The sequence below is a fragment of the Bubalus bubalis genome, chromosome 16, assembly GCF_019923935.1.
Source record: "Bubalus bubalis isolate 160015118507 breed Murrah chromosome 16, NDDB_SH_1, whole genome shotgun sequence".
NCBI lineage: Eukaryota > Metazoa > Chordata > Mammalia > Artiodactyla > Bovidae > Bubalus > Bubalus bubalis.
This window is the reverse complement of record NC_059172.1, coordinates 2,166,073-2,181,948: the sequence shown is the minus strand read 5'-3', so window position 1 is coordinate 2,181,948 and position 15,876 is coordinate 2,166,073. Positions and strand designations below refer to the sequence as shown.

General features: G+C 45.8%; 1 protein-coding gene across 2 annotated transcripts in view; it reads right to left on the bottom strand.

Annotated features, from left to right (window-relative positions):
- Positions 1–15,876, bottom strand: part of LPXN (leupaxin) — a 42,828-nt gene that overhangs the window by 12,672 nt on the left and 14,280 nt on the right. The window contains exons 3-7 of one of the 2 annotated variants that reach the window (XM_006056637.4): positions 14,713–14,759; positions 6,549–6,648; positions 1,635–1,802; positions 296–469; positions 111–192 (exon numbers count right to left, since the gene is read on the bottom strand). In XM_006056637.4, the coding sequence (XP_006056699.3) occupies positions 111–192; positions 296–469; positions 1,635–1,802; positions 6,549–6,648; positions 14,713–14,759 (571 nt within the window). The remainder of the gene's footprint in view (positions 1–110; positions 193–295; positions 470–1,634; positions 1,803–6,548; positions 6,649–14,712; positions 14,760–15,876) is intronic. The other variant, XM_025266005.3, reaches the window with a different exon arrangement.

Sequence of the window (15,876 nt, the reverse complement as noted above, 5' to 3'; positions counted from 1 at the left end):
TGGCGTTTGGTACCGAAATGGGCACCTGGGTGGTCGGGGCAGGAACCAAGACCAGCAGAGAAGATCAAGGAAAAGCCCTGCTGGTCCTCTTGTAACCACCCAGGCCGTACCTTCTTCACCGAACACCTCTCCACAGTGAGCGCAGAAGAAGTGCTCGGGGTGCCAGGTTTGGTTCATGGCCGTCAGCACTTTCTGGAAAAGCAACGGAGAGCGATTAGGAAGCTGCAGAGCTGTAAAACAGGAGCCGGGCTCTAACAAAAACTGCGCGAAGGCGGGGGCAGCGGGGCTCACTTACGTCCAGGATGGGGGCGGCACAGTACGCACAGCGCGGAGAGAAGAGATGGTGGTAGTCCTCAGCGCAGTAGGCCAGGCCACTCCGCTCGAAGAAGGGACTGGAGCCGATCTCCCCTTTGCAGTGGGCGCACACGAAGTGCTCGGGATGCCACGCCTGCCCCAGAGCGTGGATCACCTGCAGGGTGAAGCAAAACTTGGCGTGGGGGCCCGGGCACTCGGGGGTCCGCAGTGTGCACGACTCTGGGGCGTGCTCTTTCAACAGCATCCATGGAAACGACATCCCCTGCAGTTACACCACACTGAGGCCAAGACCTCGGGTGCACTCACGCGGCCTGTGGTCCATGGGTATGTGTGTATGTATGAGTCGCTCAGTCGTGTCTGACTCTCTGTGATCCCATGGACTGCAGCCCGCCAGGCTCCTCTGTCCCTGGGATTCTCCAGGCAAGAGTACTGGAGTGGGCTGCCATTCCCTTCTCCACCTGTGGTCCATACTTCAAAGATAATGGCATGGTGTCCACATTCCCAACTTAATAAATGCTCATTCTGCTATACTGCCCCAGAAAATTATAGACACGAAATAGAGCACAGTGGTGACGGACGACATGCTTGGCCTGGAAGGGATCCCGCAAACAGGAGACCAATGACAGTTTTTATTCCTCTGATCTGGACACCTCATCTCACACCCTGTGAAAAGTCAGGTCTCGATGCCCTTTATAATGCCTTGGATGAAGGATGGTGCCCAAGCAGGAATTTGTGGTCATGCTATGATGCTGGGAGCAGCTGAAAGTCATAATCAGTCACTTTGCGCTGGGAAGATTTGAACCAAGGGAGCAGAGGGACAATTATTCTCCATAAGGCAGTAGAGGAAAACGGTTATGAGCTTGAACTCTCAAGCCACAGTCTCCTGGATTTGGATCTTACATCCACCTCTTACTAGACCTTGGACATGTCAGTTAATGACCCTGGGCCCTCAGTTTCCTCATCTTTACAAAGAGCTTGCAACCATTGAAGGGCTGGGTGTATGCGTGTGTGCGCTCAGTCACTCAGTCGTGTCTGACTCTCTGTGACCCGTCCACGGGATTCTTCAGGCAAGAACACTGGAGTGGGCTGCCATGCCCTCCTCCAGGGGCTCTTCCCGATTCAGGATTGAAGGGATAATGCAACCATTAGATAAAAGAAGACTTGTACAGTGCTTAGTCCCACACCCGGAGCACTGTGAAGGATTTGTAAGTATTACTACATTGTCTTAGGTCATAAGAAGAAAGAGCAGTCTTTGGAGGGTAGAGACCGACACACACAGACGTGGATGGCCGTAGCATCAGTGTCTTGGCCCGCCCCACCTTTCCAGCGATCGGTTTCTGGCAGGAGGCACAGTGCCCCTTGGGTACTGTGGCAATCCCCAGGTTCTGCAAGTCCTGCTCCAAGCCCCCCAGCATGGAGTCCAGGGAGGCCTTGTGATCCTGCTTGTCGGATACGGGTTTCTTGCTGGCATCTGCTTTCGCTGTAACCTGTACCAAGAAGAGAACCACAAAGAGAGTCATCCTCATTGGCATTTTCTGCACTATCTCTTAGTCTTTCCCTGAACTTCCTCCAAGGCGCTGGAAGAATCTAACATTGCAACACCAAAAAAAAAAAAAGCTTTCATCTCCCTTTCACTCTAAGTTCCTCAGGCTGAATGAACTCTGACTAGTCTTCCTGTTTGCAAATCTCTTCTGGCAGTAGGAAATTGAACGTAGGAAGAGGATACCTTATCTCTTGTGATGACTGCAGGTCAACAATTCATCTCTTTATGCATTTATGTTGCAGTGTTGATTGGGCAGCTAGTTTCTGCCACTCACTGTTCTAGGCTCGTGGTGCAGAGCAATTCTCAAGACTAACCAAGTGTCTGCCCTCATGGAATTTATTTTCTCTGAGTAACAGACAGTAAGCAATTAAAGAAATAACAGATGATATGATGTCAGGTTAGAAATATGAATTATATATTGAGACAAAAGAGAGTGGGATGGTGAAGAAGAATGGATTCAGATGAGGGCAATCGGAGAAGGCTAAGGAGCTGATACCTGAGCAGATATTTGAGTGATTTACTGAGACACAGAAATATTGATAATTGTGAGAACAGCATTCTAGAGGGAAGGAAGGCCCAGAGGGATGAGATAGTCTGATACATAAAAAGTAAAAAGAGGTCGGGAAAGCTAGAACAGAGGAAGTGAGGATGAGTGAGGCAGGAGAAAACAATGGAAAAAGAGGCAATGATCACACAGAGCCCGCAGGACAAAGCTTTGGTTTTATTAATAAAAATAAATAATTGTTATTACTTAATAAAGCTCCGGTTTTATTCCAAGGGTGATGGAACCATTAGGGCACTTCAGGCATGAAAGGGAAAGAATCTGATTCACAAGATCCCTGCGCTAGCTGAGTGAGGAATTAGGTGTGGACAAAGCAAGAGGAATCAGAGGCGCTCATTACGCAGGAGACTTTCAACACAGCTGGGATCAGAGATGACTTGGGCCAGTGACGGTGGAGAAGGTGGTGAGAGGTGGTCAGATAAAACTTGGTGGCAGGTTGGATTTATTAAAGAGAAACTCCAGTGCAGCTGTGATAAAACATTCAACGGGAAAACTTCAAGTAACAGAACCGTTGCCCAGCTCGTCTCTCTCAACTCCCAGTTTCCAGAGGACCGCGCCTTCCAGACCAGGGGGCCGCAGTGCTTCTCCACGGCCTCTGGCGCTGAAGTCGGAGCATCTCCCGTCCACTGCCCCCACCTCACCTTTCCCATTTCATCTTTGATTACTCAGTAAAAAGCCCCCATTGTGTAAAGCCAGCCAGGCTCCCAGCAGTCTCCTGAAAGTGATCCGTTACCCTTTGCCTTCAGGCCTCTGCCTGGGACAACCTCCCACTATCTCTCTAAGCCAAAATGCTCATTTCCCTTCGAGAAACTTATCATTTGACACACTTCCTTCCTCTCCTATTATATAATGTTAGTTCATGCTCAAGAGATTCGTGTTCTAAAGGTTAACATCGAAAAGGCCTGAAAATAACTAAGTAAAAACACAGCAGTGTGTCTGTGTCTATATATACAATTACATCTATTTGCTGGTATATTTCAGAGTGCTTCTGAAAGGATTATGTGAAAAATAGAAAATACTGAATACCTCCGGGGGCAGAACTGGATGGCTGGGAACACTTCACTGTACACTGTTGTACTCTGGATTTTTGTATAGTGTAAAGGTATGGCTATGCCAAAGCCTTTGACTGTGTGGATCACAATAAACTGTGGAATATTCTGAAAGAGATGGGAATACCAGACCACCTGATCCGCCTCTTGAGAAACCTATATGCAGGTCAGGAAGCAACAGTTAGAACTGGACATGGAAGAACAGACTGGTTCCAAATAGGAAAAGGAGTACGTCAAGGCTGTATATTGTCACCCTGCTTATTTAACTTATATGCAGAGTACATCGTGAGAAACGCTGAGCTGGAAGAAGCACAAGCTGGAATCAAGATTGCTAGAAGAAATATCAATAACCTCAGATATGCAGATGACACCACCCTTATGGCAGAAAGTGAAGAGGAACTCAAAAGCCTCTTGATGAAAGTGAAAGTGGAGAGTGAAAAAGTTGGCTTAAAGCTCAACATTCAGAAAACGAAGATCACGGCATCCGGTCCCATCACTTTATGGGAAATAGATGGGGAAACAGTGGAAACAGTGTCAGACTTTATTTTTTGGGGCCCCAAAATCACTGCAGATGGTGACTGCAGCCATGAAATTAAAAGACGCTTACTCCTTGGAAGGAAAGTTATGACCAACCTAGATAGCATATTGAAAAGCAGAGACATTACTTTGCCAAAAAAGGTCTGTCTAGTCAAGGCTATGGTTTTTCCAGTGGTCATATATGGATGTGAGAGTTGGACTGTGAAGAAAGCTGAGCACCAAAGAATTGATGCTTTTGAACTGTGGTGTTGGAGAAGACTCTTGAGAGTCCCTTGGACTGCAAGGAGATCCAACTAGTCCATCCTAAAGGAGACCAGCCTTGGGTGTTCTTTGGAAGGAATGATGCTAAAGCTGAAACTCCAGTACTTTGGCCACTTCATGCGAAGAGTTGACTCAATGGAAAAGACTGTGATGCTGGGAGGGAGGGAGGGATTGGGGGCAGGAGGAGAAGGGGACACCAGAGGATGAGATGGCTGGATGGCATCACCGACTCAATGGACTTGAGTCTGAGTGAACTCCGGGAGTTGGTGATGGACAGGGAGGCCTGGCGTGCTGTGATTCATGGGGTTGCAAAAAGTCGGACACAACTGAGCAACTGAACTAAACTGAAAGATACGGCTAATTCAAAAAATAAACATAAATTTTTAAATGTAAATAAACTAAGACACACATTAAATCAATTTTAAAACATCACACAATTAAAACTGCTAATGTAGATTTTTTTTTCTAGTATTTTCAGATATGGGGTTCCCTGGTGGCTCAGTGGTAAAGAATCTGCCTGCCACTTCAGGAGATGCAGGTTCCATTCTGGAATCGGAATGATCCTCTGGAGAAGGAAATGGCAACCCACTCCAGTATTCTTGCCTGGGAAATCCCAAGGACAAAGGCTCCTGGTGGGCTATAGTCCATGGGGTTGTAAAATAGTTGGCACGATTTAGCAACTAAACAACAATTTTCAGATATCCAGTGTGATGAGGAATGCACTCAGCTTTATTGTAAATATTAAAAAAAAAAAAACAACTTGTTTCTAATATTTATTCATTGTCTCTCTAATAATATGCATTAGCCATAATGCATCAGAAACAGCACTGAAAAGCCAAAGGTGAGCCACAGAGATAAGATTCCTGCCCTTCAAACCACACACATTTTTATACACTGCCTTGAAATTACTTCATAGTCACTTCAAGGGTGCGTATCAAATACCCCAACCAATTCAGAATGGTTGGATTCTCTACCTTAAGAATTGTAGCTCAATAACCTAAACGGGAAAAGCATTTGAAAAAGGGTCCGTGTGTACGTAAGTGAATCACTTTGCTGGGCACCTGAAATTAGCACACTGCTGACCAACTGCGGCCGTGGCGCTGGTGTAGTTGCTCCGTCGTGTCCCGCTCTTGTGACCCCGTGGACTGTAGCCTCCAGGCTCCTCTGTCCATGGGGTTCTCCAGGCAAGAATACTGGAGTGGGTTGCCATTTCCTTCTCCAGGAGATCTTCTTGATCCAGGGATCAAACCCGGGTCTCCCGCATTGCAGGCATATCTTTACCAACTGAGCCACCAGGGAAGCCCAGAGACTAGACCAAGAGGGGTGGATTTCCTGTCAGTAAGAGTTTAGGACTCATCCTTCCTTTCAAAGCCACGCTTGCACTGCCTTGCTATCCTCCAGCTTGCCATGGGCGTCCTCTATCTAACTCAGGGAGGTCTCTTTAACAGCCCTTCCACACTTTATCCAGCTTTAGTGGCAAACAGTCTGTCTTTTAGTGTAATAAATGTCACCTCGTCTTATGTCTCATTTTATTAAGCACACTCCAAACCCCTTGAAATCAGAACCTGTATCACAGAGTCTTTTATATCCAGATAAGACATCTAAAAAAAACCCAGCACAAATAAACTTATATACAAAACAGAAATAAACCCATAGACTAAAAAAAAAAATTATGGTTACCAAGCAGGTAAAAGGCTTCCCAGGTGATGCTAATGACAAAGAACTGCCTGCCAATGCAGGAAATGTAAGAGACGAGGGTTCGATCCCTGGGTCGGGAAGATCCCTGGAGGAGGAAATGACAACCACTCCAGTCTTCTGGCCTGGAGAATCTCATGGACAGAGGAGCCTGGTGGGCTACGGTCCATGGGGTCACAGAGAGTCAGACATGACTGAAGCTGCTTAGCACATTTGAGGATAAAGGGTGGGAGGGATAAATTAGGAGTTTGGGATTACCATGGACACATTCCTATGTATAAAACAGATAACCAACAAGGACATACCCCTGTACAGCACAGGGAACCATGCTCAATATTTTGTAATAACCTCTAACAGGAAAAAGTCAGATAGAGATATAGACGGAGATACAGAACTGAATCGTTCTGCTGAACACCGGAAACAAATACAACACGCTGTAAATCAGCTACACTTCAGTGAGCTCATCCACTGAGTTAAACTGAGTCCTGAAGAATCAGTAAGGACTTGGGGGAGTTTCTGAAGCGGGAGGCAGGGCGGAGGTCTGCAGAGAGAAGCCCTGCGGGCTGTGTCACAGGACGGTGCTCACCTGCTGCTGCAGCTCACACAGATGCGCCATCAGCTCATCCAACTGTGCGGCTGCTGAGGTTTTAGAAGCTGGTGGCGATTCCTTTGGCTCTTGAATCTCACTGTAAGGAGGAAAGAAAAAAATCAAACTAACACACCAAAACTCAAATAAGCGTTAGACCGTGCCTAAAATACCAGAAAATGCAGTTTTAACTATTAGCCCTTTGCATGCATGCTAAGTCGCTTCAGTCATCTCCGACTCTTTGTGACCCCGTGGACTGTAGCCCGCCAGGCTCCTCTGTCCATGGGATTCTCCAGGCAAGAACACTGGAGTGGGTTGCCATTTCCTTTTCCAAGGGATCTTCCTGACCCAGGGATTGAACCTGCATCTCTTACGTCTCCTGCATTGGCAGGTGGGTTCTTTCCCACTGTGCCACCTCGTTAGACCCACTAACCCCTTAGATAGGACTAAAACTAGACCAATTCAGCAGTTTTACTTCCGAGACTCTATCCTACAGAAAAATCGGACATATCTATAAAGATACATACACTAAAACATTCCTTGAAACACAGAAGCAGTATAGTTTTATGAGCAAATTAAAACTAAATGGAGATACAGTCACATAAATTATGGCCCACCCACACTATAAAATACCCTGTGGCTAAAAAAAATCTGTCAACAGATTTATATGAACTAAGGAAGACTTCTAATTTATACTGCTAACTTAAAAAACCAAGGCCCAGAACAATATGAAAACTCTCCTTCCATCGACACCATTTCAGAAACATGGATGCATAAGTCTGGAGCTGCACACACAGATCTGTAAGAAGACAGGCCTGAAAGCAGTTACCTGTTGAGCTGGTAATTAGGTGGTGGGAGGAGGGACGCTGCTGGTGGCGGTCTCGCAGCTCACCCTGGATATTTCCAGTTTGCCTGACTTTTTTGGTTTGCGTTTGGCTGTGCTGCGAGCCTTGTGGAATCTTACTTCTCTGACCAGGGACTGAAGCTGGGCCCGGCAGTGAAAGCGCAAGTCCTAAGCACTGAACAGCCAGGTGGACAGCCAGGGAATTCTCTGCTCTGTTTTTTTTTTTTTTTTAAAGACTATTTTTCAGAGCAGTTTTAGGTTTATACGCAATAGTGAGCAGAAGATACCTCTTTGACTTTTTACATACGTGAGTTCATAAACTAATTGTGTGTGTGAAGTTATATTTTCAAAAAAAGGTCAGCTATCCTAGGAAAGAGACACTGAGAGAAGCCGGTGAGACGCCAGGAGCGGCAGGCTGGGTGTCAGCAGCGTGATTCTCACGCGCGTGTGTAGCGTAGATGCACACGCGCCTTCACCAGCTACGATTCCATTAAGTAACTTTTGGTATACTACGTTAATATAGTCACAATGTTGCGGGTCCTATGAAAAATTATGTTCATATAAAATGAGTAATGTTAAATGTAGAACATTTTAAAACTGCAGAGGAATACAAAGAAAAAAATAAAAGCACATATTCTCCTTCTTTTGAGAGGCACTGAACGCCCTAGACACGATGCCTTATGTTTTTACACTCTTCTATGATTGTGTATGATTTTAAGAAATTTGAATATTACTGGTTTTCTTCATGTTTTCAAGTTAACATTTTCCCATCCCCTAATTCACATCCTTATCTATCCTTTGCAACCATAATAGTTAACAATTATTGAGTATGTATATAACACTGCTGCTGCTGCTGCTAAGTCACTTCAGTTGTGTCCGACTCGGTGCGACCCCATAGACGGCAGCCCACCAGGCTCCCCTGTAACCTGGGATTCTCCAGGCAAGAACACTGGAGTGGGCTGCCATTTCCTTCTCCAATGCATGAAAGTAAAAAGTGAAAGGGAAGTCGCTCAGTCATGTCTGACTCTTAGCAACCCCATGGACTGCAGCCCACCAGGCTCCTCCGTCCATGGATTTTCCAGGCACGAGTACTGGAGTGGGGTGCCATTGCCTTCTCCAGTATATAACCCTAGGCCCCCTGTAAAGGGTTTTACATGGGCTCTCTTTAAATCCTCATAAAAACAATAAGAGGTAAGTAGTACTACCCCCAGAGAAGGCGATGGCACCCCACTCCAGTACTCTTGCCTGGAAAATCCCGTGGACAAAGGAGCCTGGTAGGCTGTAGTCCATGGGGTCGCGAAGAGTCAGACACGACTGAGCGACTTCCCTTTCACTTTTCACTTTCATGCATTGGAGAAGGAAATGGCAACCCACTCCAGTGTTCTTGCCTGGAGAAATCCCAGGAACGGCGTGGCCTGGTGGGCTGCCGTCTATGAGGTCGCACAGAGTCGGACACGACTGAAGCGACTTAGCAGCAGCAGCAGCAGCAGTACTACCCCCAGATGAACAAACTGGGGCCTAGGGACGTTAAAACCTTTGCTCTACCCTATACAAAAGGCAAACAACAGAGTCTGGGCCTGCAGACTGCTCAGCTGGTGTTCTCTATCACTAAATTATCTTCTGAAAGATGTATAAAGGCAATACAGCGTGTGCTATAGTCTATTGAGCTGATCATTTATTGTTAGATACCTCGATTGTTCCTGATTTTCACTGTTGTAGTCAACACTGCTAAATAAGCGTTTGATACCTTCACTTGCACAGAGTGCACCCTGAGAAGTGGAATCACTGCGGTATACAAGTAACGGAAGCTGGACTAGTGTTTGTCATCAAGTTAATCAAGAAGCTTAGCTAACAGCCCACCAAACTATGTGTGTGTGTATGAGAGAGAGAGACACACACACACACACACACATAAAGCCATAAATAAAGTCAAATATTCTAAAGCATTCACTAAATGTGTTTTCATACATGACAACAAAAATCTTACTATTTTACTTATTTTATATATTTATCAACTAGGGAAAAAGCAGAAGAAAGATGGACATCTTCCTCTCTTAACAAAAAAAGACCGTCTCTTGGGTGCAATATGTGCTACTGGCTCACGTACATTGAAGCATGTAAAATATCATGTATGGAACGAGTCGCCAGTCCAGGTTCGATGCACGATACTGGATGCTTGGGGCTGGTGCACTGGGACGACCCAGAGGGATGGTATGGGGAGGGAGGAGGGAGGAGGGTTCAGGATGGGGAACACATGTATCCCTGTGGCGGATTCATTTCGATATTTGGCAAAACTAACACAATATTGTAAAGTTTAAAAATAGAATAAAATGTAAAAAAAAAAAAAGCTCAGATTAAAAAAATTAAAACAAAACAAAACACCTAACAGCAAGGGCAATGTCGGAGGAAAGCGGATTTTTTCCCTCTTAAAGGACTTTGTTCTTTAGGTACGATATAGCTTCCTGCCAGACACAAGTTTGGGGTTTTTTTTCTTTTTTTCGAAGAACAAAAATGGTCAGGTATGCAAGTGACGGATTTAGTCTTCGGAGGTTTCCAAGGACAAAGTGCAAAGGAGCTCTCTCTCTCCCACAACTCTTTTCAGTCTTAATCCCTCAGGAACTGCTGCCTCAGGCACGTGTCTTAGGAGTACAATAGGTGGCAGGACTGAACACCTCTCTCCTGTGCCTTCTCACCCCGCCCTGTATAATCCAAAACCTGTTCATCCCGCAGATGGGCATCCTTGTTCTTAGTGAAAGGACTCTCGCTGGTTAGTTCCCCCCATTTTTTTTGTTTTTTTTTGGCTGTGCTGTGTGGCATGCAGAGTCCTAGGCCCCCAGCCGGGGATCAGCCCCGCGCCTCCTGCACTGGGAGTGCAAGCCCTCAACTGCCGCCTGCCAGGGGAGCCCCTCTCTCTAGCTGCTAACTAGACGCATAGTGCAGTGTAGAAAGAAAGAGAGATCGTTGTCATAATACCCTAGGAGTAACTGAGTCGACAGTATCAACTTCTAAATAAGAAAGGAAAGACCTCTTGAAGTGTCAATGATGACTTCACTACAGGAAATGCTCCTGAAAAGAGAGAAACCCTCAAATCAGAGCTCCTTTGATTTCTCCCTCCATCTCTAAGATGATGCGTGCTTGCTAAGTCGCTTCTGTCGTGTCTGACTCTCTGTGATCCCCTGGACTGTAGCGCCCCACCCCCCACCCAGGCTCCTCTGTTCATGGGATTCTCCAGGCAAGAGTACTGGAGTGGGCGGCCAAGCCCTTCTCCAGGGGATCTTCCCAACCCAGGGATGGAACCTGTATCTCTTAGTCTCCTGCACTGGCAGGCAGGTTCTTTACCATGGACGCCACGTGATAAAGCACGTAAGTATGCCATTAGTAACAACTTCATTATGCAAAGGTCTTAATAATACCAACAGGGGTGTCAGGATGGCCGAGGGGTCTAAGGTACCAGATTTGCTGTATAGCACAGGGAGCTCAGCTCGGTGCTCTGTGATGACCGAGAGCGGCGGGCTGGAGTGGGGAAGGGTCCAGAGGGAGGAGATATATGTATACTTAGAGCCAACTCACGTTGCTGTTCAGCAGAAACAAACACAACTTTGTAAAGCAAGTATCCTCCAATTAAGAAAAAAATCCTATGATAAACCATAAAAAAAATACAAATATAAAAGTTGAGTTCAAGACTTATCAAGTGAAGGGCTTTATTTTTTCCCCTATTTATTCCTCTGCAATATGTTTATGAAATGTCCCTCCCTATTCTTAACTAAAATTATTTTGGGTCATATAAAAGATATATTTCTAAAAATCATCATATTGTTATATCCACATCTGGTATTGAACATACTTTCAAGGTTGAAAGTAATGTTTGAAAAAAAAAAAAGAAAGTAATGTTTGGTTAATTTAAGTAAGTCAGAGGGAATACTGGAAACAGCAAGCAGGAATCTTGCTTCTGTGTCTCATGCTTAATCTGCACACAGAAGCCTTGTGGGCTCTGAATTTTATCAGCCTCGGGTTTGGATCAGCCCGTTACATATTGACTAGGTCACCTGCATTTCATATCACTCTCCTACACAGATCGACACGGTGAGTATCGTTCAGTAGTGGTATTTGCATCGATTGAGATCTGCTCAGGAAAATTCAAAGACTGAGAGTAAGCAGAAGGAATTTAATTCAGCAATTTAACCACACGGGTGATGGAGAGCTCAGAAGCAGACAGGAAATACCGAGGGAACTCAGAGATCAGGTTCAGCAAGAAGCCATTAGGTCAAAGGCACAAAACGAAGAGGCAAAGTTACCAGACCCCAGGAGCCCAGGTTCCCAGGCAGAGGAGGGAATCAGAAGCCATAAAAGGAGATACAACTGCTGTCAGAGACACTGTGGAGAGAGAGAGACTGGGCGAGCCCACGCCCTAAACGGCCTTGCCTTGCACCCCTCTCCCCCCAGCACCCCCACCTGCCCGGCCCAGTCTCTGCACAGCGCCTTCCATTGTTTGCAGCCGGTGGGAGCCTACTGAGCCTGGAGCTGGTAAAACCCCACCCGCAGGGGTCAGCTCTCCTGGCCCAAAGATCTGTGTGTGTGTGTGAGTAACTCAGTCTTGTCCGACTCTTTGTGACCCCATGGACTGTAGCCCTTCAGGCTCCTCTGCCCATGGAATTTTCCAGGCAAGAACACTGGAGTGGGCTGCCATTTCCTTCTCCCCAAAAATCTGTACTTAGAGGAAAGGCGCCGGGATCAGTGGGTCACGAGGCCAGATACACGGCAAAGTGGCTGCCGGTCGGGCTGGGTTTCATACTAGATATCCCTGTGTTTACTAGCGTTTCCATTCAAGTCTTGGTTTCTTCAATATAAAAAAATATTAAATGAGAAGCTACAGTGTCAGATCAGATCAGATCAGTCGATCAGTCGTGTCCGACTCTTTGCAACCCCATGAATCGAAGCACGCCAGGTCTCCCTGTCCCTCACCAACTCCCGAAGTTCACTCAGACTCATGTCCATCGAGTCAGTGATGCCATCCAGCCATCTCATCCTCTGTCGTCCCCTTCTCCTCCTGCCCCCAATCCCTCCCAGCATCAGAGTCTTTTCCAATGAATCAACTCTTCCATGAGGTGGCCAAAGTACTGGAGTTTCAGCTTTAGCATCAGTCCTTCCAAAGAAATCCCAGGGCTGATCTCCTTCAGAATGGACTAGTTGGATCTCCTTGCAGTCCAAGGGACTCTCAAGAGTCTTCTCCAGCACCACAGTTCAAAAGCATCAATTCTTCGGTGCTCAGCCTTCTTCACAGTCCAACTCTCACATCCATACAGGACCACAGGAAAAACCATAGCCTTGACTAGACGGACCTTTGTTGGCAAAGTAATGTCTCTCCTTTTGAATATGCTATCTAGGTTGGTCATAACTTTCCTTCCAAGGAGTAAGCGTCTTTTAATTTCATGGCTGCAGTCACCATCTGCAGTGATTTTGGAGCCCAGAAAAATAAAGTCTGACACTGTTTCCACTGTTTCCCCATCTATTTCCCATGAAGTGGTGGGACCGGATGCCATGATCTTCGTTTTCTGAATGTTGAGCTTTAAGCCAACATTTTCACTCTCCACTTTCACTTTCATCAAGAGGCTTTTGAGTTCCTCTTCACTTTCTGCCATAAGGGTGGTGTCATCTGCATATCTGAGGTTATTGATATTTCTCCTGGCAATCTTGATTCCAGCTTGTGTTTCTTCCAGTCCAGCATTTCTCATGATGTACTCTGCATATAAGTTAAATAAACAGAGTGACAATATACAGCCTTGACGAACTCCTTTTCCTATTTGGAACCAGTCTGTTGTTCCATGTCCAGTTCTAACTGTTGCTTCCTGACCTGCATACAAATTTCTCAAGAGGCAGATCAGGTGGCCTGGTATTCCCATCTCTTTCAGAATTTTCCACAGTTTATTGTGATCCACACTGTCAAAGGCTTTGGCATAGTCAATAAAGCAGAAACAGATGTTTTTCTGGAACTCTCTTGCTTTTTCCATGATCCAGCGGATGTTGGCAATTTGATCTCTGGTTCCTCTGCCTTTTCTAAAGCCAGCTTGAACATCAGTGTACCACGTACTTAATGTTTTGCCTTTTTTTTTTCTTTTTACAAAGGAAAGAGATGGGAAGGCCTAAGGGGAACACCCAGCAGGCAGCTTCCTAGGACTGGAATAAGCTGGCAATACATATTAGTAAGTTGGCTTCACTCTGACATGAACAGAAAGCCCCCTAAGATGGGAAGTCGTGCCAAGGCTTCAGAAGAGAGCACAGGCCCTCCTTGTATCTTTGTGCCACGTGTGAGTTACTGGTTGCAATTCTGAAACCACGCTCATGTGGTGTATTTCTCTTCACCAAGCGTGAAGCTTTAGCATTTACATTTTAAACCCTTTGATTTGTTTCCCAGAATGCTGTCTATTTTTTTTTTTTTTTAATTTCAAGCTATAACTGAAGAGAGAACAGAAACAGTGGCCCTTTAATTTTTTAGATCGTCAAACTCTGCCTTGGCCAGAAAAAATCATTTAGTAAGTAGAATCTGCAGCAATATGTAATTTTTATTAAAAGGAAATCCCTCCACCGCTAAATAAATGTTGAGTAACCCTGAAAATTCATTGGAAGGATTGCTACTGAAGCTGAAGCTCCAATACTTTGGCCACCTGATGCAAGGAGTTGGCTCATTGGAAAAGACCCTGATGCTGAGAAAGATTGAAGGCAAAGGAGAAGGGGGCGACAGAGGATGAGATGGTTGGATGGCATCACCGACTCAATGGACATGAATTTGAGCAAATTCCGGAGACAGTAAAGGACAGAGGAGCCTGGCATGCTGCAGTCCATGGGGTTGCAGAGAGTCAGACACGACTTAGCAACAGAACAAAACCCACATATATTCATCAATCTGCCATGGAAACCCACTGTCTTAGTTCGGCCCTGATCCTAGCTCTGATTTTGTCAGCGTCTTGCTGACATTTCTTTGGCTGTTTTCTCTTTAGTGAACGGAAGCTCGGTGTCTGGAACAGCTGGGTCACAGCACCTGTGCTGACTCGGGCTGTTTACATTTTGTCAGGAGGTAAAGGAAAAAACAGCGCCCACCCGCGCGGAGGAGAAGATGACCCGTCCGGAAGCCAGGCTCCCTGAGAACCTGGCACGTGTCAGCGGGCAGAACTCCACCACTGCTCACAGACCGTGGAATGAGGGGAGGGAAATAGGAACGCTACTAACAAACACTTGAGAAAGCAAATGATGGCCCAAACATAGGTTGGTAACAATTCTCTAGTAGCCTTCATGTTTAAAATATTTAATTAAAAAGAAAAATACCTGTAGACATTGGGTCCCTGGATTTCGGTAGTATACACAAGCTGCACCTAAGACATGCAAGTGACAGAGAAGAAGTAAGAATGAATTTCTCATTATTTGCATGTTGGATACACAACAAAGTCCCACGGTAAAGCACAGGGAGCTATATTCAGTATCCTGTGATAAACCATCATGGCAAAGAATATGAAAAACAGATAATACATACATACATGTGTGTAGATGATAACTGAATCCCGTTGCTGCACATCAGGAAGTAACATAACATTGTAGATCAACTACGCTTCAATAAAATTTTTTAATAAAAGATAAATTTAAAAAGAATCCTAGTACTTACCCACAGCCAGAGTTAGAAGATGTTTGGAGCTTCTAAAGGGGACTGATGACTAGCATATGTCAAATCTTTCACAAGGCAGAGGAGTAGCAGCCATCCCATAGAGAAAGGCCAAATTCTCAGCACAGCAGCTGCCTTGTGAACAAATACAGGGACCACCCAACCCACCCCGCCCTCAAAGCACTGAAACAGGGATGTCACCCCTCGCAGAAAAGAACCACAAAACAACATGAGTCAGGGCGAAGCCCCTTGAACTATACAGGATGGAGTCGGGGAAGAGTACAACGCGGTTCAATTTAACACACGGGAAAAAATAAGGCGTGACTCTAAAGGGTAGCTGACCCGTAGTTTATTTCATGAGCATATATTTATTAAGTGCCTGTCAGGTGTGAGGGCTAGCGGATGCAGGAGTCAAAAAACAAAACAAAAGAATAGAAATTGTTCCTGAGCCTTACATTACGGTGGTGAGAGACACATGATTAATATGTAAAAAAATAATAAACATTAATGATGGGTAGGAGATAAGAAAGGGGCTTCCCTTGTAGTTCACTGCTAAAGAATCACCTGCCAACACAGGACATGCAGGTTTGATCCCCAGGTCAGGAAGTTCCCCTGGAGAAGGAAATGGCCACCCGTGCCAGTATTCTTGCCTGGGAGACCCCATGGACGGAGGAGCCAGGGGGGAGCCTATAGTCCATGGGGTCACAGAGAGTCAGACGCTCCTTAGAGACCAAACAACAACAAGGGAGATGAGGAAAGGGGGAGGGATGGCGTCCACCGATATACTGGTTGGGAAGGAGCGCTTGGGCAGGGACTTAAGGGAATGAGGACAC